This window comes from Polyodon spathula, chromosome 8 (assembly GCF_017654505.1).
Source record: "Polyodon spathula isolate WHYD16114869_AA chromosome 8, ASM1765450v1, whole genome shotgun sequence".
Classification (NCBI taxonomy): domain Eukaryota; kingdom Metazoa; phylum Chordata; class Actinopteri; order Acipenseriformes; family Polyodontidae; genus Polyodon; species Polyodon spathula.
In genome coordinates this window covers 37116937-37139761 of record NC_054541.1, presented here as the reverse complement: position 1 = coordinate 37139761, position 22825 = coordinate 37116937, and the positions used below count along the sequence as shown (strand labels likewise).

The 22825-nt window shown below is 34.9% G+C and overlaps 1 protein-coding gene across 1 annotated transcript; it reads right to left on the bottom strand.

Annotated features, from left to right (window-relative positions):
- Window positions 1-7708: 7708 nt before the first annotated feature.
- On the bottom strand, window positions 7709-18357 carry LOC121319128 (cadherin-related family member 5). Its single transcript, XM_041256311.1, has 12 exons — window positions 18312-18357; window positions 15715-15923; window positions 15370-15426; window positions 15146-15238; window positions 13778-13864; window positions 13238-13348; window positions 12709-12879; window positions 9520-9610; window positions 9103-9209; window positions 8694-8894; window positions 8110-8241; window positions 7709-7798 (listed from the first exon to the last, which is right to left on the bottom strand). Exons 1-12 carry the CDS (start codon window positions 18355-18357, stop codon window positions 7709-7711), a joined length of 1395 nt encoding a protein of 464 aa, XP_041112245.1.
- Between the last annotated feature and the right edge of the window lie 4468 nt (window positions 18358-22825).

The following is a 22825-nucleotide window of genomic DNA, read 5'->3' as shown; positions in this document are numbered from 1 at the left end:
CTAAATATGTGACCTTTACAATTTAGATTTCCCATAGCATTATATGCTGTACATACCGTTTCCATGGCAACAGCTGTTTGAAATCGATCTGCCGAGAAAGAGGATTATTTGGAATCTTAAGAATCCCTGTTAGCCTTATTACTATATTTCTAATAGAGATGATTAACTGTATTAGCCATTCTGTATTTCAGGTAATACTAGCACAATAAATAACACATTCTGCCTAGGTTAACATAACAGACAAATGAAAGACAAATTATGCTTTGTTATGTTTAATATTCCATTAAAATTTCTGACCAGAAATAATATCGAATCGATTATAATCGATATCAAAACGATTTAAACCAAATGAAACCAGAAACGTCTATAGGAATGTATGAAAACAGTTTGGTAAAGACTGATGCAAATCATGGCCGTTATCCTGTTCCCCATGTTGAGTGTGACAGACAGACGTCACCATTAGTGCATAAGTGTTAACATTTTTAATGAGGACTAAAATCTACCATTTCATTCATTATATTTGCGTTCATCAACAACACCACAATTAGAATTGCTTTTAGTGGTTGCTTAACAATATTTAGAAATGTGTCTCACTGTTCCCCTCATTGGGATTTGCAACTGCTCTCTTAAGTTTTCCGTTGCCATTATAAATAAGGTCAAAGGTGGAAGTAAAACGTGCAAAGACCACCCATCTTTAAAGTCGTTTTAAAATATTTATCTATGTATATTTTTTTTGTTTTTCAGATTATAATTTTAAGATTAATGACATAAATAGGATATGGTAAAGCCATTCCTGGTTGCATTAATCATGTATTTCAGCCTCCGGTGATCCTTCTGATTAATGAGTCTACATGTGTATAGATTATGTAATTCAGGTCTACTAAACCATATGCAATCACATTTCTCTACAGTATGTGATAGCTTTTTCATAAACCTCCTCTGCACATGAAGTGAATAAAGAGGAAGGACTTACTCATACACACATTACGTTATCCAATTTTGGCCTGTCAGAGCAATATAAATAGACTGGTAACTTATCACTCTATTGTGTTTGATTCGTTCACATTTCTCTTTCTCCCCCAACTCGACCCTTTTAGCTACCCCTTGGTACAATCTGTTATGGAGGTCTACTCCCTTGTGTAGCAGGTCAGGTGGTGAACCCTCAAACCAAGCAAGTTTGGAGCAAAAATTAATTTCTGCATGTCGCATTATCATCAATAAAACAGGAGTTATTCAAATTTCTACGTTGTGGGGGTTTGTCCTGATTTACTGAACCCATTTTTATTTGACCTGCAATTTTGTGTATTTCTTTAAATACATGTCATGATTACTCAGTTTTAGATTACTATAATTTCTACACTGCTTTCTACAAAATGTTATACATGCACATACAACTGCACTGAGTACCTATCATTGGTATTTGGAATGGATTTCTTTTAAAAGGAAAAAAAAAAACACTCCTATACTGGTATGTCACAAAAATGTATTTATTTGTTAATATAACATTGTCACCCGTCACTATATGGGGCACATTCAGAGTAAAGTTACAAGCAGATATGTATGGCTAATTGATATGACAGACACAACCAAGGGTATAGACACTACAAAGGATCTACTATGGTCATTTTTGTCAATGTCAATAACAGAATGTGTGCTCTGACATAAAACACATTAAGGCTGTTATCCTCTATTTAAAAACGATTTAGTGAAGACACAAGTTAATACTGTGGTTGACAATGTATAAGAAATGGCTAATGTATATGAACATGTTAATTATAAAAGGTTTACTGTGTGGTTAATTGCACATTCCAGTAACACCAAAAAAAAAGGATCAAGATGTTTATATATGTTCTGTAGTTTTATAAAACTTCCATATGCAATCAATACTGCTTGACTAGCTTTAAAAACATTCGGCTTTTTCTTATCTGTTTTTATTCCACAGATAATTTCATAGAACCCTGAACATAAAATACAAGTCCACTCTGTATTCGGGATTCATAATCCTGCTTCTGTGGCTCAAACTCTATCAAAGCAAACTCATTTACAGCTGTAGGTGATGTATTTTCAATTTCATTCATTTGTAACAAAGGGGTTTCAACTACCAAAAAACCTTCAGTTGTCGCTTCATTATTACTCGTCTGTGGTTCATTGGTAGCTATTTCATAGTTGTGCTGTTCAGTAGTGTCTTCATTTCCTGTTTCATAAATGGCTGCATACATATTTGTATAAGGGTTTTCTAATGGTTCATCAACACTATCCTTTTAAAGGACTGCTTAGCTGTTTTATCACCCTTGCTTCTTCTAAATGAACGTCTGGTGTTTCTTTCTTTGTTTCACAAATCATATCAGCAGCTGGATCTTCTAATTGAGCTGTGACATGATCCTGTTTGTCAAAAAGGTGAGAATCAGTTTTTTCATTTGTTTGCTCAGGTTCCAAATGAACCTCAAGTGTCTGGACAACAGAATATTGCCCTGTTTTGAAATTACTTTCTTTAGGCAGTACTTCGTCTTTGAACCAAACAGATTTATAGCCAGATCTGTCAACCATTTTTCCATTGCACATAATAGATGGTGATTTATGTTCTCCTGCCAGCTGAGGTGCCAGATTTACTTGCACTAAATCATTTGGAATTTGTGTAAGGTTGTTTTCTTTATTTTTCATTTTCTCTATAGTATGTGGTATAACATCTGCCTTCTCGGCATTCTTTGTGTGACCTCCATTTTTGTCATTGATGTTTGAGGCAACCTCATCTTCATCTAAGTTGTATCCTTCATTTTGATAGGAGATTTCCTCAACAAGGGGCATGGATTTTCCAAGGTTAACCTGTTTATGCGAAAAAACACATTTTACTATTGAATTCATTTGCAGTATACCAGTTCTGAGTTTTATGTAAACCCAAGATTAGGTGTTATCTACTGCATTCCCATCTATAAACGAGGGACACAATATGGAAACCTTTAAATAAAAAAAAAATATATATATTATTTGGGTGAAAAGAAGGGTGTCTTTTAGGACCACCACACAGTTTTGCTACATATATATTCTTTTAATCTACTTTTCACATCACTGTGTTAATCCACCAGCACCCATAAATACCTAGACTCACCAACTGGAAACACTTTAAACTCTTTTAGCAGCATTTTTAAAGAAAAAGGCAGTAATGAAAAAAAGGTTGATAGATTTTTACAGATACGGAACAAAAACACACACACACACACACACACACACACACACACACACACACACACACAAACACACACAAAATCCTATGGTTACCTTTATAGTGCTAAAACCTTATAATGTGTTAGTCACCAGACTGAAGTGTCTTTTTAACAAAAACAGAAAGTTGCTGAAACATTTGTTTCCAGACCCATGTTTTATTTTATGCTATGTATACCATACTGTATTCAGTCCTGTAAGATTATCCGTGTTCATCGTTTCAGCGTGTAACTTTAAAGTCAATGAAAATGCATGTGCAATTTAAAGAGTATAAAGTTTCAAATGTTAAATAGAGATTTAAATATTAAGAACGTGTATCCTCTGATCTGGAAGCTCCAAAGTTGTTTTCGTTTATGTTGGTAGGCTCTCTTGCATACCATGGAAGCTTATTAATCTGTCATAAGATCTTAAGAACATAAGAAAAATGATTAACAATTCTCATCCAGTTCCAAGTACTGCAGTTAGTTGATCTCAAAACTTTGTGAAGCTGGGTCTCAAAAGAACCCAGTGATTCAGCACTAATAATATGGCTACCCATTCCATACCCTCACCGCTCTATGTAAAGAAGTATCTTCTACCCTATTTTCTAACTCTGTTCCCATTCAATTTTCAACTGTGTCCTCTGGTCCTGGCTTCATTTCTGGGTCTGGAAGTATTAGCTAGGGTTAACTTAGTCAACTCTTTTAAAATGTAAAATTTAAAACTGACATTTTACCAATATTATTATTATTATTATTATTATTATTATTATTATTATTATTATTATTATTATTATTATTATTGTTTAGCCGCAAGATTTAAGTCACAATTACATAAAACATAGTAAGCATCACATATACATTTGTTACATTATTACACCCAAGGTATATAAAAAGTACTACATTTATACATCAATTACAAAATCATTGAAATTTACGAACTGGAGGGATAGAACAGCTATAACTAAAGGGTCAATTTGATCAACCTATACCCTGCACACAGCTGGATTTTACTGAAATATTTTACAGCATTGGGGAATCAGCATTGATTACTCCACTTATCTGTGGTTATCCCTAAAAATAGTCTGTTGATTAAATCTAGGCAGATTCACAGTGCTGTAAAATGTTTTTAAATCAACCTGAAAGGAAAATTACATTTTGTCACAAGATGGCTTCTCATGAGCTTTCTCTATAAGTAGAGGCTCAAGCTACCCAAAGGGAGAATAAACTCGCTTAGTTCAGAGTATTCGACCAGAACAAAAACAAATATTGAAGTAATGAAAAACATTGTGCAATGTACTGCAGAAAACTACATGAAATCGCAAACTGGAAACCTGGAGGATGTTTCTTTGTATAAAAAAGTAACATTTATTTCTACATATGTCTTCACATTCTGTAAATAAATTTGGATTTCAGTTTCTGTTAGTCAGCGTGTTTATGTGGTTGATACAGCATGCATAGGCTACAGACCCCAAGAGAATACAACATAAGCATGATGGAAGCAATAACAGTTATTGCAGATAGGCCAATATACATTAAATGGACAAGAAAGGTAATACGAAGGAAATAATGTCTAAAACATATTCCATCTAGAATACAGTTATTATACAATAATTGAAATAAAACTAATTCAAAGTCATAACCCACATTGTATAGAAAGAGGAGGTGATGAGAGCACCAGGTAGAGTTTTTCTGGGTGCCACTTTGGATCTACTGCAAGAGTAAGACATGGCCACCCCCACCCGCACCCCCCCACACACAACCCCCCACCCTTTCATTTACTATTCCCAATTCATGGGTTTCTACATTTTCTAATGTTTAAATGTTTGATTGCTCAATTGACTGCCTATAAAGTTTCCTCTCTCCCTAATGCTTAGCAATTTTTAAAAATATTTTATTTTGTAAAAAATATGTATTTTATCTCAATTGAAATCTAAAAGTTATCACATCTATTTGAATAATTTAATACAAATAGATAGCTGTTACAGAAACATACAGTGCAGTACACACAGAGACAAAAGAACCACAAGTTAATGAGAAATTACATCTCATTTCTTACCACAATAGGATGTTTACCCATTGCCATAGAAGCCCTGTCAGTCGTGTCCTGATGCTTTCGATGTTTCTTGACACAGCAGAAAACCACAAACGCAGCTAAAATGAGGAGAAGCAGGGCTGCTCCCGTGCCGCCCCCCAGAACAACCATGTTCATCAGACTGTAAAGTTTGTTTCCTTCAAAGGGACGTGCTGGAGCTGCAAATAAGATGTGTGTTTGTGTGTGTTTTTTTTAAATAAAACATTACTATATTACTATATTATTATACCATAGAGCCCAAGAGTCTTTTCTGTCTTGTTGTAATAACTGTTGATATAATTCCTTACCGTGATGCCCAATTTTCGATTTACATATTAAATTGGCAATGCAGACTAATTGAAACATGGCAGCTAACATGACTCTCTATGGGGGATTCGATTTGTATATTAATTGAAACATGGCAGCTAACATGACCCTCTATGGGGATTCGATTTGTATATTAATTGTTAATCATTTCTTTTTTTTTTTCTGTTTGGGTTTTCAAAAAATATTTCTTCTGGATACTAATATCTACAGCTATGGCCAAAGGTTTTGCATCACCCTATAGAATTAACTAATTGTGCGTCATGAAATCGAATGAAACCTGCTGAATAATGTTATACTAACATATCAAATTACATATTGCTTTTTGTAGTTTCTTTGATTACATGATTTTAAATAAAATATCTAAATTATAAATTAGTTATATATATATATATATATATATATATAATATATATATATATATATATATATATATATATAAAATTATGTCTCAATCCTAAAATTCTAGGTGATGCAAAACTTTTGGCCATAGCTGTAGAATGGATGCCATTTGCTTTTGAGAAAACGTGCTCTTCATCTATGTACATGTTAGCTGAAGAAGCAGGCTCCTCAAACACAGTGAACCACAAGAGGGTGCCCTAAAGCATGCAGACTACCTTGTAGAATTCATTTTTCTTTTTGTACAGTACTAGTAATCTTAATATTTCTCCCCCTGCTACAATTAAAAGTCGTTATTTTGTACTAATTATTAACCATGCCCTGTCTGTCTGCCAATATTACCAACCATTTAAAAGATTTTGGCCAAACAATCGAAACTTTGTTTTAAATTTAGATAAACTGTTCTTTGTGTCTTTTCTTCACCGGCAAATACAGTTTGAGGTGCCAGTTTCTCTTGTCATAAGCACTTTTCCAGTTCTGAAACCTGAACCTAAGGTACCAATAACAGAATCAACAGCTAAGTCAATAAGTGCTTGTGACAGAGAAAGAATGAATCTTGGTTATAAATCTCCCTCCCGACCTGTGAGGGCACTGTGTAAAGGAAACAGTGTGCCACAGTACACCAAGTCATCGCCCCAGTCGGGAAACGATGTGATAGTCGCTGATTAGAAGAAAAACGATTGCACTCGTTAACCGAGGGGCCGTGGCTGAAGTACAAAAACGGGTCTGGCCGAGCGGACTGCTCCTTTGTTATGGTTACAAGAGAACTGCTGAAGTACTGTGATATGAACCGTTAGTGTTTGTATGTTTCTGTTGTACTAATTGTAAACATTTGTTGTTGTTAGACAGCTAACACGTACCGGGAGCTTTCGCTAAATGCCTGCACCAACCCGGACAGCACTGCACCACTGTTCACTAATAAATTGTATTTCACCACTGTCACGTTAGTGCTCACTCTGGACTTGTGATCATGTTTGTGTTCTGTGGGTGTTTATACTGTCTTTATTATTTCGGGACTGAACCCAGAGGTTTCACTGTGTGATATACATTGCTGTGTATTGCCTGGGTATTATTTTACGGTCGCCAAACGACCTGGATTATAAAAATAAAGGATTGTGAACTTTGTTGTCTGTCATCTGTTTAAGCATTGCATCGCATCTGCACCTGCTCACGGCAAACAACTTTGCCACAGTGCTCAAACCACTGTTCTACTTATGGAAGCTGAGATTTTATGGTATATATGGAATCAAGTCAAAATAAGGTACACATGCGTTTGACAGACAAATAAACAAATAACCAACGTGGTATACTTTTGTCTAAATATCTCACCATCCCCCATCGTGCACACATGACTGGTGTTAAAGAAGGATCATTAAGATAATCTAGTCTCTTAGCAGATTGCCCCTCCTGACAATGAGTTAAGGCTTGACTATAATTACTTCCATAAAAATGATTAGTGACACTCAAATTCAGTGCACACACACATCAGTCTCACTGAGCCCTGTATGTGAGTTAAAATACATAGTATGCTGTGAAGTCACAATACAAAAGTAAACAATGTATCACACATTCTCCTGCAGACTGTCCTAGTATTGATTCATAATGTGCCAACACAAAGTACTTCAACAATTTACCAAGAATAACAGAACAAATAAACTAGAAGACTGAATTCATATATATATACTAAAATATTAGGTTTATGGTTTATGATTTATTACGTTGTACCTTCTTGACCATTATGTAGAACTTCAATATCAACTGAGGCCTTTGCAGTTTCCCCTGATTCCTGATCCACTGCGATTACCTGCAAAGGAAAATCATGCTAACTGTGCATTTATTCAATATTTACATCTATTAATAGTATCCCAAAGAATAGTTGGATAAGTAGCTGGACACTGCAACATGACTGACACGTTTTGTGTTCATATCAAAAACATTTTCAAAGATAAAGAGCCAGAACAAGAAAAATGCATGATTACTGTGAATTGTCAGTAATACAATTTCCGAAGGAACTAATTCACTGTAACAAACAGCTACAGTCGTTGTTCCTGATATCCTTTCGTTGGTCTTTTGTTATAGTCCGACTATAATGGCACAAAAAACTTTAAACCTGACCTCCAAGAAATGTTTCTCGTGTGGCCGGAGCTGATTTGCTTTGGCGATTAGCAGTCCTTCCTGTGTGATCTGGTAGACCCTAGTGTTGTTGGACTTTGGTGTAAGAGAATACTGGATTTTAGGATTCAACCCCTAAAATAATAATAATAAAAAGATTAGATTTTTAACCCATCCTATCCTATTTTCAAATAATTGCTATTTATTGAGATAATAATATCTTAAGACGATAAACAGATCACTTTATTTATTTACTTTATTATAGTAAGTGCTTCCGTACAGTATATTTAACATATGCCTAGAGAGGCGCTTAGTAAATTGTGATGAAACTCTCTCTAGACATACTTTAGGATTAAGCTCTTGAGAGAAAAACAATCTGGTCCAGTGTGCATGAACTTTAATGTAATTCTCAAAAGATTTTTGGGCATCGGTTTCAGCTCCTGACCAATTTGCTGCCATGGTCAACTATCAAATAGGAACAACAAGACAATAATAGCTATACAGTACTATACGTAATAGTGTACTTACTGTAGGTTTGAGTGATTATATTACCCTATAATACACCATCATAAAGTCAATTCACTGACCTCTCTGAAATCTCGATCAAGGGCCTGTACCAGTAGAACTGCATTTCTATATGTAGTTACAAGGGCTGCAGGGCCTGGGTTTTCCATGATAAACCCCTTGTATGTAGTTTGGTTAAACTGTGGTGGAAAGTGATTCACAGCTAACACTCTTATCAGAGCTGTAGCCACTGTGTATTTTTTTAGATCGTCTACCTGGAATGCCTGTGGTGAAGGAAAACTATAGTTAATCACAATCATTAAAATCATCATAAAACTTAAATGTATGCTACTCCATTTACATCACTAAACGTCAAGTCAAAGATGCAACATATAGCAAGTTTCTCTGAATTATTAACTGTGTACATTTGAGCCTTACTCTAGGGGTGTTTTTTTTCAAGCACCCTCATAAGTAAGGAAATGTGTTTCTTACCATAATTCGAAGCCTAAGGGTTGGTGTCAGTAATCTATTTTCCACAGGCCTTGTCATAATAACTTCCCCGGTAACATTGTTTATTCTGAATCTGCCATTATCTGTGCCTAAATGGAAAAGGAAATCATACATGTATTTTTGATCAGTTGCTAAGATATCTTGTTTCCATACACATATAGTCTGTCATCATCTTCTTTTTGAAGACCTATTTAATAAGTTTGCTTTACTTCACTTCACTTCTATTTTTATGATAGTACTTTTTGCACCTCTTACCAATGGTATATATTCAAGCTCATTCTTAGCTTTCTTGACAACATGGTGTTAAGCCTGAAAATAAAATCTACTTGAATATCACATTTATAAGGAGAACCACCCTATTTAAATACATATTTATATTCTTCAATATTTGAGCCCAACCTGAGAGAATAGTGTATTTTACTGGGGTCCTTAAACCTTTATCGCCATCCTCTGCATAAATTGGACCAGGGGAAAAATGTAAAGAGCCACCCTGAAAAGAAATATGCATTATTAACATACAGCCCATATGTCTTTCAATGTTTGAGGTTATGTTTTGTGGAATAGAAAAATAAGGTAAAAGCTCTTGCTTTACATCTTAAAAATTCAATAACAATAGATTATTTAGTAGACAAAAAATGCCAGCACCAGGTTAATCATCTATGATGAATGAAAAAAAAAAACATGAATATTTAATTTATTCATCATATACTGAAATATCTAGGGAAAACATTTAAGGACTTTTCTTGCAATTTGAACTGCATGTTTAAAGGTGTTTCTGGAGTAGCATACACCATCACAAGCTTTACAACCAATCAGATTTCTCTGTTGCTGTAGACTGTCATCATACATTACAGCTTTTGATTTTTGTAGTGTTTGAATTGGAACAAGTTCAAGTTGAAAAATGTCATCATGAGAGCACAGAGCAAAATATCTGATGTATTTAAATATCCAAGAAAAAAAGCAAAAGAAATCATTGATCATTGGACCACATTCTACAACGAGGACTATCTGTATAGACGGGATGGACTGCACTTAAATAACAAGGGAACCAGTCTACTTGGAGAAAAGATCCTCGAGCAGGTTCAGAAGCATTTAAACTAGAAAGAAAGGGGGGAGAAATCAACAAAAAAACAGAAGGGAGACCGCATAAAACAAGAACAACAACTCAGGTAAGACAACCATTAAATGTATTTATCTAAATGCTAGAAGTATCAGAAACAAAATTCTAGAACTTGAAGCTACTGCACTAACAGGTAATTATGATGTGATAGGTGTAACAGAAACGTGGTTGTCTCAGAGTGATGGGGACGAATATAATATTTGTGGGTATACACTGTATAGGAAAGACAGGCAGGACAGAAGAGGAGGAGGGGTAGCGCTATACATAAGAAACAGTCTTGAAGCCCAGGTGTTAAACCTGGACAAAGAAAATAAAACCGAATCAATATGGGTCAGAATAACAGACAAAAATTCAAAGGGCATAATAACAGCAGCATGCTATAGACCGCCAGATTCAGACGGTGAGCAAAATAAATTGTTATACAATGACATTAGAAATGCGTGTAGCAAAGGAGAAGCCATACTAATGGGGGATTTCAACTTCCCCCAAATAAAATGGGAAAACCCGATGGGTAGCACAAAGGATGAAATAGAAATGGTGGAAATGACAAATGACTGCTTCCTAACACAATTTGTCAAGGCACCGACTAGAGGGGAGGCATGCCTTGATTTAGTCTTTTCAAATAACGAAGATAGAATAACTAAAACAGAACCACTGGCAAACTCAGACCACAACATGGTCTCATTTGAAGTGTTTTTTAGAACCTCAAAAGTAATGACTAAAGCTAAGGTTTACAATTTTAGAAAAGCAAACTATGAAGGTATGAAACAGAGACTAACAGAAGTAGATTGGAGTAAAATAGAGAAAACACCAACAGAAGAAGGATGATTGTTCTTCAAAAATGTAGTACTAGAGGCACAAAACAATTTCATCCCTAAAGTAGACAAATCTAAATGTAAAACTAAATTGCCAAAATGGTTTAATAGATCAATTAAAAAAAATATTCAGCGAAAAAAGGCACTTTACAGAGCATTAAAAAAGGACCAAAAAGAAAGTACGCAGAAAGAGTACACAGAACTGCAAACGCAAGTCAAAAAGGAAGTTAGAAAGGCCAAGAGAGAAATAGAAATGAACATTGCTAAGGGAGCTAAAACCAATTCCAAAATGTTTTTCCAATATTACAACAGCAAGAGAACATTCAAAGAGGAGATTAAATGTTTAAGAGATACAAATGGCAAAATCGTAGATGAAGAAAAAAAAAATAGCAAATATATTTAATGATTACTTTTCACAAGTTTTTACAAAGGAAGATACTGACAACATGCCCCACATGTCATCCAGTTCCTATCCAGTTTTAAATAACTTTAGCATAACTGAGGCAGAAGTGTTAAAGGGACAAGGAGCTCTTAAAATAAACAAATCCCCTGGGCCGGATGAGATCCTCCCAGTAGTACTCAAAGAAATGAAAGAAGTAATTTACAAGCAAATAACCAAGATCATGCAGCAGTCTCTTGACACAGGGGTGGTACCGACAGACTGGAAAATTGCAAACGTAATACCGATCCACAAAAAGGGAAACAAAACTGAACCAGGTAACTACAGACCAGTAAGCCTGACTTCTATTATATGCAAGCTTATGGAAACTATAATAAGATCCAAAATGGAAAATTACCTATATGGTAACAGGGTCCTGGGAGACAGTCAACATGGTTTTAGGAAAGGGAGATCGTGTCTAACTAACTTGCTTGATTTTTTTGAGGATGCAACATCGATAATGGATAATTGCAAAGCATATGACATGGTTTATTTAGATTTCCAGAAAGCACAAAAGATTAATTCTCCCGCACAAAAGATTAATTCTCAAACTGAAAGCAGTTGGGATTCAAGGAAACACATGTACATGGATTAGGGAGTGGTTAACATGTAGAAAACAGAAAGTACTGATTAGAGGAAAAACCTCAGAATGGAGTGTGGTAACCAGTGGTGTACCACAGGGATCAGTATTAGGTCCTCTGCTATTCCTAATGTACATTAATGATTTAGATTCTGGTATAGTAAGCAAACTTGTTAAATTTGCAGACGACACAAAAGTAGGAGTGGCAAACACTGTTGCAGCAGCAAAGGTCATTCAAAATGATCTAGACAAGATTCAGAACTGGGCAGACACATGGCAAATGACATTTAATAGAGAAACGTGTAAGGTACTGCATGCAGGAAATAAAAATGTACATTATAAATATCATATGGGAGATACTGAAATTGGAGAAGGAATCTATGAAGCTGACACCCTGGGATCCTTCAAGAAGCTGCTTGATGAGATTTTAAGGGCTCAATAAGCTACTAACAACCAAACGAGCAAGAGGGGCTGAATGGCCTCCTCTCGTTTGTAAACTTTCTTATGTTCTTATGTTCTTTCTTAAACAGAATATACACTACACTTAAAAACAAATGATCGAACCTACCAGGGTCTGCTGTCAGTTAGATAAAGCATATGAGATCACAGGGATAAAGACACACATTGGGGTTACCTGTTGTTTTTCTGTAACATTCACTGTATAGACTGGGTTTGTGCAGACTGATCTGGTCTGGTCTTGTGACCAGGGGGTGCATGGAAGAAACTGAGGATACTGATCATCTCCATCCAGGACATTGATTTGTATTGTCGCCGAAGTATTATACTTTTGGTCTGTATTCATTTCCTGTGTCAAACCATTAAAGGTGAATTACATATCAGACAAAGTATAAAGTTTTTTTTTCATCCTAAATACAAGTAGAACACAATTTATATGGGATGATATGAGGAACCAAGTATGCAGACATTTATACTTATAAATTCAAAGCATACTGTACATATAGAATAATAATGGTTCATGTATTATAATACTGTAAGCCTATCCATGGTATCTGATGAAGTTATATAGAAACAATATCAATATCCACGCAATCCCTGAGACGAACTTACGCTGCCTGTAATAGTATTTTCACTGGAAATTATTTTGTACAGAGCATCATTTCAGCATATATTTTCTAAAGCTTTACGATATTCGCACACCATACCACAGCAAAAATGATTAATTCCAGTTGTGATTTTGTTTCATAATCCAATGGTTTGGCCAAGACAACTCTCCCGCTGTTTGGCAAGTCTATCTTGAAGTAGCTGGCATCAGGCTGTAGAGAGAGGGACAAGAAGATAAACGCAGTGTGACATGTAATTTAAATCTGAGAATATACCTCCAAATAACTTTTAAAAAATGGAACTGCAAAATGGATTTCATATCTATCTATCTATCTATCTATCTATCTATCTATCTATCTATCTATCTATCTATCTATCTATCTATCTATCTATCTATCTATCTAAACAATCCTTATAACAGTTTATAAATATGGCACATAAATGCTCAAGCAGACAATACATTATCAATGCCTTGTCCTTGCTTTGTTCTTTTCTTTGTTATGAAATTTGTTGTTTGTTTGTTTGGTTTTTTCCCCACACATTTTTTTCATAAAATGTGTACAATAACTTTATAGTTACGAGTCATAATACAGTGATATATGATATAGATACATAATTAAGAGATTCAAAGTTTTACTTACCAAAGTGGTATCAATAATATATACAATAGTATCATGGTCTGCATCTCGAGCTTGCACCGTAAATATAATAGTGTTCACTGAAGACAGCTGTGGGAACAAACGTTTGTTTTGTTTTTTAAACTGGACAGTCTGTGAACTGGACAGACAAAAAACGAGTTATACTATTCAATTTCATATAGCCTGAAATTCAATTCAAAACGTAATATATAAATATTTTCATGTTCTTACTGTGTTTGTAATGAACTCTTTATGATAATTGACTGAGTTTTAGTAATACAAAACCTGTTTTTTTTTTCTTTTTCAGCACAGCACAACAGTCTGCATTTTAGTCTTTGAATCTGGAGACCTGTTGTAAAGATAAAACTTACTATAGTGCTTGAGTGGCACTGAAGTGCCTTCCAGCCTTTCTATATGTATACAACAATGTACAGTACATTACTATATGTACAATACATTACTTATTTCAAACTGTTAGAAATGGCACTTGAATCTTGCCTTGGCCCACAGATAGCTTATCAAAAGATATTACAGAGTAAGTAGCGGGGCTCCAAAAAAAAAAAATAGCGTTACACGTTCTCACATGCTGCTACAACTGTTTCAGTAACTTACCTGTATTTGTTTCTTTTCATTGTTAACATGCTGACAACATTTACACTTATAACTTTAAAGTCTGTTTCAAAGCTCTTTTCAAAATGGCCGCTCAAGTGCACTGATAGCGTAAGGATTATTGCCCACATTGTCAAACATTTAACACAGCTATAATGATCCATGATGTGGTACGGAACAGAAAAGCCAGAGCAATTTGTTATCTTTTTTGTTTGTTTGTTTTTTTTAATCGCTCTTCTTGCAGTGTTTTTAGACGGAGGACAGATCTCAACCCCTAGTGCACTATAGCGGCCATTTTGAAAAACAGACTTTAAAGTTCTAAGTGTAAAAAGGTGTCTGGATGTTAACAATGTAAAGAAAAATTGCAGGTTCGTTATTTAAACTGTTGTAACAACATCCGGGGACGTATAATAACACTATATTTTTAGGAACCCCGCTACTTACTCTTTTAGCATGGGCATCTTCCCATAAGATTTTCTATTCCTTGCATATGTTGTATATATCGTCTTGATTTGGAATGGTGGCTTTAAGAGTCTGCATAGAACTTTAAACCCCTGCAAAATATGTATGGTACCTCTATTACAATAATAGCACATCAAAGAAAAGTCTAAAAAGAGAGATTTAACATTTTCCACATAATAAAAAGATAACATATCTTAAATGATTAACAACCATAAAACCAAAAGCAGACAATGTTGTCTCCCAAAGTGAAGTAAGAAAAAAAGACCAAAAAATAGACAAAAGGATAGAAAGATATTTTACCTCACTTATGTTCAGAGGCTGAATTGAGTGTGGAAGGAATTCAGGTCTATTGTCGTTTTCATTAAGGATCTCAACCATGATTCGATTTGTAGTCTAAAACAAAACATAACAAAGTTGTGATTAATTTAGCTAAAGGCCGTTTTACATACAATTCATAAAGTTCAATCCGCTAAACAGTTGTTTATTTCTGTCAAATACAATTTAGTAAATGAAAACTTGAACACCTGAATTGAATCATTTTCATAACAGGTCATGGATGCCACCAAAATGGAACCCTGCTCCTTTAATGAGAAACAAACAAACAAACAAAGAATGTCACATGGTTTGACTGCAGATAGACCACTGAAGTGAGTTTGAACAACAGCACCTGAAGACATTAAAAATAAGCCTTTGTTCCTAATAAGAACTGGTAGTGAATTTATCAATTTACCTTGCTATTATTATTTTAAAAATGGAAAACATTCAAAATTATAACTACAGGGCACATAGTGAGTAACATAAATATACATCCTTTTTTCAGGCTTCATGCTGTATACATTACCATGATGTAGCAGTGTAAGTTTGTTTACCTCCCGATCCAGTACTCTTGTGGAAGAAGAGTTTAACCTGATGGTTTTACCTTCTAGGAAAAACCAGTCAGCATTATCTCCAGTTAGGCACAGGCGAATGCTGTTCACCCCAGGGTTCCCTATTATGCTGAGATTTGCAATGAATTCTCCATTTGGGCTGTTCTCTCGCACAGCAGCTGTGATGTCACTGCCACCATAACACAGATTAGCTGACGAAAAAAATAGATCATTATGCTTTTTGTCTATTGATTTTCGTATCTCATCAATTGTAGTCAATCTTACTGTGGTGTAATTAACCAGGTGCTACTATGAAACCAATGTATATTAATCCTGTATAAGTTACAGTAGAATTCATGTTCATCTTCTGCCTCCTCTGATGCCAATGACAACTGTACTACTTAAGAATTTTATTTAGCCTACAAGATTGACTTGTCTAGCAGAAAATGTTTTTCAACATGTCATACATAATAATCAATGAGAACAATAATTTTTGTGTCTCACCAGTAATTTCCAACCTTAGCCTTTGCAAACTGAAAATGCCTGCATCAAAAATGGGCTTAGCAGTCAATAATATTTCGATTTTGGTGTAGATTGTTTTTAAGAATGTGGTCTGAACAGTAGAAATGCTAAAGAAACCAGGAAAATGATTTAACCTATGTTTTGACTAGAGGTCTCTATTAATGCTTGTTCAGTATGTGCCAGGTATTACATGCTACATGGAAGGGTAACCTCCAAGGAACTATCAAGTGCTGCCATGGATTGCAACTCAGTATGGTCACTTACTGAATCAGTCTGTTTGGGCTATATTTGAACATGGGTAAACAATATACATTGTGGCACACTGTATAAATACACCTGCTACAAATTGTTACAGATTTACTGATAATGAAAATAATAGTTTTTTTTTTTTTTTTCATAGTAAATGGGGCCAAACACATCCTCAGGTATGTGCTTGAATTAATAGATTTCTACATATATTTAGGCTAGAGAAAAAAATCTACCTTTTACATTATAGTAGGACAGGCTTACTGCCAGCTGACAGATAAGTGTCCTCCACAGTTTCAGCATGCTGCATGTATTTAATCCTGTCATTCTTCTTTAATGGTGTATGAAGGCAAATCTCAGTACTCACTGTCCTATAATAAAAGTGCAATAAATTATCTTAAGGTTTTATTAAACATATATTCATCCTTAAAGCATTAAGCATTTGTATCCAGCATTAGGAATTTCTCTGTCAACATCTCCCCCAACTTCAGATACAGATGATCTTTTTTTTGGACATTCATCTCCTATAATTCTCTTGAATCCTATTTAGGAAGGTTTCTTTAACTGGAGCGCCCAGCACTGGGAATGTATGTGCTTTGTTATTTTGGGTTATCAGGGAGCATTTTCATTTTCAAGCTTAAGCCTCTTTCACACCGGCATGATGTACCCAGAACCTACCTGGGCAGGACCTGCTGTCATGCAGGTCAGGTACGTGATTTCACGCTGCTTTTGATAAAGCAGGGTTGAATGGGTGACAGACGCAAGTGCACAATGCACGTATCAATGCCCCGGAAGTAGCCTGTTACTGACGCTTCCATCCAAGCTTCTCTGGATTTAACCAGATGCCCAAATGCTGATTAGAGCAAATATTTCTTCATTACTGCTACAATATGGCTTATGGTGTGTCTCAATCAACAACGGGTGCCAGTGTGAAAGGGGCTTTAGTTACACATGAATAATCATGTTTGGAAAAAAGGGGAACGTACATTAGTAGCTTACTTTTTTATTTACATTTTCTAAATGTATTTTTGAATAATGTGTTGATGAATAGTGCCAAATTATTATTAGTATGCTGTATTTTATATACAGTAGTTTGATGAGAGCTTGTGCTGTGCACGCATCAGACAAGGCATGCAGTACTAAAGAATGTCACAGAAATAATCATAATCGATGTAGCCTATATGAAAGCAGCATTTCTTTGTATATCCTTCATGTCTGTTTCCATTGCATGTGTTTAGTTGCGTCAATTTTAATCCCTCATTAGGGAACCTATACACTCTGCAGTTAGTGTTACAGAACATGCAAAGTTTACAAGAAAAACATTGTTACCTTTGTGTGTCCCATGTTGTCCGTATCGCAGCGTTATGTTTTTAAACATATTGCCAACACTTTTGAAATATTTAATCACACACACCGTGAGTCATAAATCAACTGGGCAATAGACAGTATTTCCCAACATTTACTCTGGAGCATTTGACTGGAGAAAAAAAAAGTGCCAAGTAAAAAAAAAATCTCGATTTTTCCTTTGATATGTGAATAAAAAAATTAAAAACAGTCAGGTATATGTTGAAAAAAAAATTGCTGCAATATGGATAACATGGGCTACAACAAGGTAAGGTGTTTCTTGTAAACACATCTGTAACAAAGGAAGCCATGTACTTGCTCCAGATATAGTGTAAATAGTAAATACTCTGGAAAAAAATATTTTATACAGGCTTTAAGCTCAAAGGGTGCTGAACATTGGGTTCCAGTTTTATAAGTTTGATGAATACCTTGAGATAAGTATTTTGTTTTCAATGCATTTTCACAAAACACCAATTATGTGTCCTTACATTGATAATTCTTCCGATCCTGCTCTCTCTTTACAATGTCATACATGGTATTAGGCCACTGCATATGTAAATACGTTTATGACTTCCTGTCCACTAGTGCGGTCTCCCCACTCCTCTCACACTGATTTCAGCCACTATAGGTTGAGGACTATAGTGTTTAAATCACCTTGTTTAAATTATTGTACAGTAGGTCCAGAAAAAAAAAAAAAAAATATATATATATATATATATATATATATATATATATACACACATATATATATATATATATATATATATATATATATATATATATCCGTATATAATTTTGTTAAATCCCTGATTATAATAATTCTATGGTTTTGAAGAGTATTTTTTCTTTCAGCTAGAAAGGTCCTTGAGAGAATTCAAAGATCACAAGAAGGGTTTTTTGGTAGAATAAAAAATAAGTCATTTTTTGCTAGGTTTCATATGACGGTTGGGTTTGGCGTTGTGCACAACGCCTACATTATTTCATGTGAGTTAAGGTATAACATTGTTTGAATGATATCTTTAGTCATTATTATTACCAGTTACTAAAAATAAGTATTTAGTGCCTACAGCTTTCACACGAGGACTGTTTCTCCCTAGATACTGGCTATGGACACTGCAAAACCCTTTCCTGTCTGTGCTCATGTACTACACTGTCAGGATTAGGACCTGGTGGCTCATGTCTGAGTGCTGAATAAAAGTACATTAAAGAACAGGGATATTAAACTGGATAGATATGGAAAGCTGTTTTCAGAGAAAATGAATCCCATTACTGTGCAATTGTGATGGAAATAGATCTTGACACACACTCACCAAGTGTGTTTTTTCCAGCACAGAATATGCTATTCACATTACTGCCAAAATACTGATTGTATTATTCATGACTGGAATATACATTCTGAATGCAAATAAAATCCTCCTTGGTCTAACACGGTAACCATTTCCACTTAGTTATTTTAGCTCTGAGGATTATTGACATAATTAGAGTTTAATAAGTAGTGGGATCTAAGGCCCTAACCATTGTGTTATTCAGGAGAATTAGGGGATTATGACAGAAGGTGCTTCCAGTCTCTCTTTGTGTTATTACTGGGTTGTATTGTGCAAGCCGACACACATTAATAACAAGTTCAACAAATTGTTACTGACCCAATTAAAGGGAAGCAAAAAGGCTTTTATTTTATGATTGTGTGCAGGGCAGCGTGAATGCCATGTAACAACTGATTGTGTTTCAGATGAAAGGACTTGACATATTTTTGTCCTACATAATTACTCTGCCGATGGTTACAGCTTTAAAGTCACAAGACTTTAAAAGTAATGCACCCTATCCCAGCATGTATAAGCCACTAGGCCCCGTGGTGTAGTTGGGGGTCACTGATCGAAAGGTACATCTATATCATGATGTATTGTGTAGAAAGTGACCAGGTATTGAACACTACTGTCCACATTCAGAGGCCTGCTACACCTAAACAGCCAAGCTGCATTTATAGCAGACAGAGTGACACAGCTCTCTGTTAATAAACTCAGTCAGATACAAAAGAACTGTTCACAGCATACTACCCCCTTGAGAGCAAGCATGCATGTTCCACATCTATCGTCATATGCAGAAAAATGAAATTATAATTACAGCTAGTGAGCAGCAGGGATTGGGGTCATTTGGTAACACATTTCTGGAAAGGTACATCAATGACCCTAACATAATGTATTATTATTATTATTATTATTATTATTATTAGTAGTATTATTATTAGTAGTAGTAGTAGTCATAGTAGTATTCATAATACTAGCTTTGGGTAGACTTTCATTACAAAAGCAGGTAATAATTGTACAGTAAGTTGTCTGAATTAATGTACACTAGAAGCAACTTTTGTATACTGTATAATTTTCCTAACAGGATTCAATCAATCAAACCATATTTTTATATCCTTGTAATATACAGTATAACTGCCAATCAATTTGTTTTTATTGCAGTGAATATTTTAAAGAATTGTAAGTATAATAATAATACATATGTACAGTATATCATTTAGTTAAATCGGATGTACCATACTCAACAAGATACTGTACTGGTAAGGTCTTCTTTGTATGAAATGTTTACAAGCACATGGTTCAGGCTAGACATAATTACTTTTTGTGTCTGACCTATTTTCTAAAGCGTTTCAAATAAGCAGACACAAAGAAATTAAGAAAGAAAGAAAGAAAGAAAGAAAGAAAGAAAGAAAGAAAGAAAGAAAGAAAGAAAGAACATGCTATCAGAGGCTTGAATTTAGCATTAGTACTTATAGAAGTCTGTGACTTATATAAACCATTTTCGATTCTTACTTCTTTGGAGTCCTCAATTGGTGCTCAGTCAGTTGTCTAGTTTCTAGTACATATTCCCAATGTGTCCCTTATATTCCTTCTCTGTATTGTTCTGGTCATGCCTACCTTTGTACATTTGAATGTATTACACTGTTGAACACGAGCCACTGACAGAGTTGTCTGTTTGTATGGAATTAAGATTCTCCCAAGCAGAAAGGGCTTAGAAGGCATTTCTAGGACAGGATGACTGCCAGCTGACAGAGAGGTTAAACTGAGACGCTCAGCTAAGCATTAACTCACTGGAGAATGATGAAGTCAACATGAGAACTGATTTGTCATTGCTGTTATTAAGTAAAAAAAATAAAATAATAACAAAGCTGGAGAAAAATGCAAACCAATTTTCACCACAACAGTCACCAAGGGTATCAATTTCTCATCACTAAAAACATTATTGATTGTCCCACTAGCATACTAGCATTGGCAATGTCTAGCACCTAGTGAAGAGCATTAATGGGGCTGGCTTAACTTGTTTATACAGTATATAGTATAACTAGCCTATAATGCACTTGTTAATGCTATTCATGTTTTACTATATAAAAAAGTGTGATTTTAGATGTGATGATTAAAACGAATTGGACCTCAAAAGTTAGTAACATATAATGCTTGGCACGCCCTTGTCCTTAAGGCTGGAACAAATTTGAGGGTTTGTATACTGTTTACACATATTTTGCATTCTTTTTAACAGTAGCAAGTCTCTCCTGTTAAAGGCACGGAACCCTTTTGTGGCTTTTTTTTTTTATTGCTCTGTCAATAAAAGTAAGATACAATAATTACAATCTGAGGCATGCTTCAGTTTGAGCCCAACAAACAGTTTCTTTCACGTCTTAAAAAAAAAAAAAAAAAAAAAAAAAAATAGAACCTTCTACCACTAGAGGTCCCCAGAGTGCCTCTGAAAAAAGTCAGGAATGGAAACTTCACGTTAAGCTCTGAAATCTTTCAGATACATGTATACATTTTTTATATATATATATATATATATATATATATATATATATATATATATTATTAATAATATATACTATATATTATATCTGAAGAAATAAAAACACGTTCAAGCTTTGGCATCAGAACAAATGCACAATTTAAAAACAAACAAACAAAAAAAAAGTCAGTAAAATCTAAGTAAAAACGTGAAACTGTAATGAGTTACAGTTAGTAATGGGCACAACCCACCTGCAGTCGTCAGTTAACCACTCCTTTCCATCTGTCTGTCTAATTATCTTTAAATCTTGTCATCATTATTAAAATGGGTTAATTCTTAATCAGGCTCATCGCAACTTCCTTCCAGACCTCGTCAAACTCCAACCAGCAGCTTAGCATTCTCAAATGTCATTCTGGTCACAGTTTTATCAGTGTATTAAATGTACTCATTATTGTTGTTGTTGTTGTTGTTGTTGTTGGTTGGTGGTGGTAGTTGTAATAGTTGTAGCAGTAGTCGTAGTCGTATTAACATGCACATGTAACATTTTGTTCTTAGCTAACAAGGTTTTCATGCAACCTGTTAATTTTCTCTTTTCTCTTATTAAAATCAGACATTCTAAATATATTGGAATGCACTTTAAAAATAAAGAGCAAGCCGTCTTCTAAAATTCTGAAAATCACTTCTGGTAATAAAGGAGTGTGATGGCAGTCAGCAAGCAGCGTTGACATTTTTTTCTGAACTGATTGCAAACCAGTTGTCTAGAAATTCTGCAGTAAAGCATTGACTCTTGTCACATGCACAGTACTGGATGATTGATGCAAGTACGGGACAGTTGTTAGCAATGTTGCTGTATGTATCATTTTTCCAATATAATGCAATTCGTTTTAAATAACAGAAACAATACTGTACAGAAATAATGCATACTTATTTAAATTGCAACTAACCACCCCCCCCCCCCCCAACCCCCCCCCCCCCACCCCCCCCCCCCCCCCCCCCCCCCCCCCCCCCCCCCCCCCCCCCACAAATCAGATCCTTTCCAAATGTTTCAAATAGCTTAACTCTATAGATTTCAAACGAAGTGTTAAGACTTAATACCAAATTCCAAAGACAGGACGAAACACATTTTACATTGATTTTCCTATCCCAGCTATGAGCTATCAAATGCTCTTCAATATAAATGATGTTTGTTGCTAAATCATGGTTTAGTGGGAGTTCTTAACCAGGA

Excerpts from the sequence above, each read along its gene's own strand:
- LOC121319128 (XM_041256311.1), bottom strand. The coding sequence starts at position 18,357 with ATGTATGACATTGTAAAGAGAGAGCAGGATCGGAAGAATTATCAAT. Across the intron at positions 15,924-18,311 it reads GGATCGGAAGAATTATCAAT|CTAATCTGTGTTATGGTGGC; the intron begins GTAAGGACACAT and ends TTTTTTCGTCAG. Across the intron at positions 13,349-13,777 it reads ATATTATTGATACCACTTTG|CCTGATGCCAGCTACTTCAA; the intron begins GTAAGTAAAACT and ends CTCTCTCTACAG.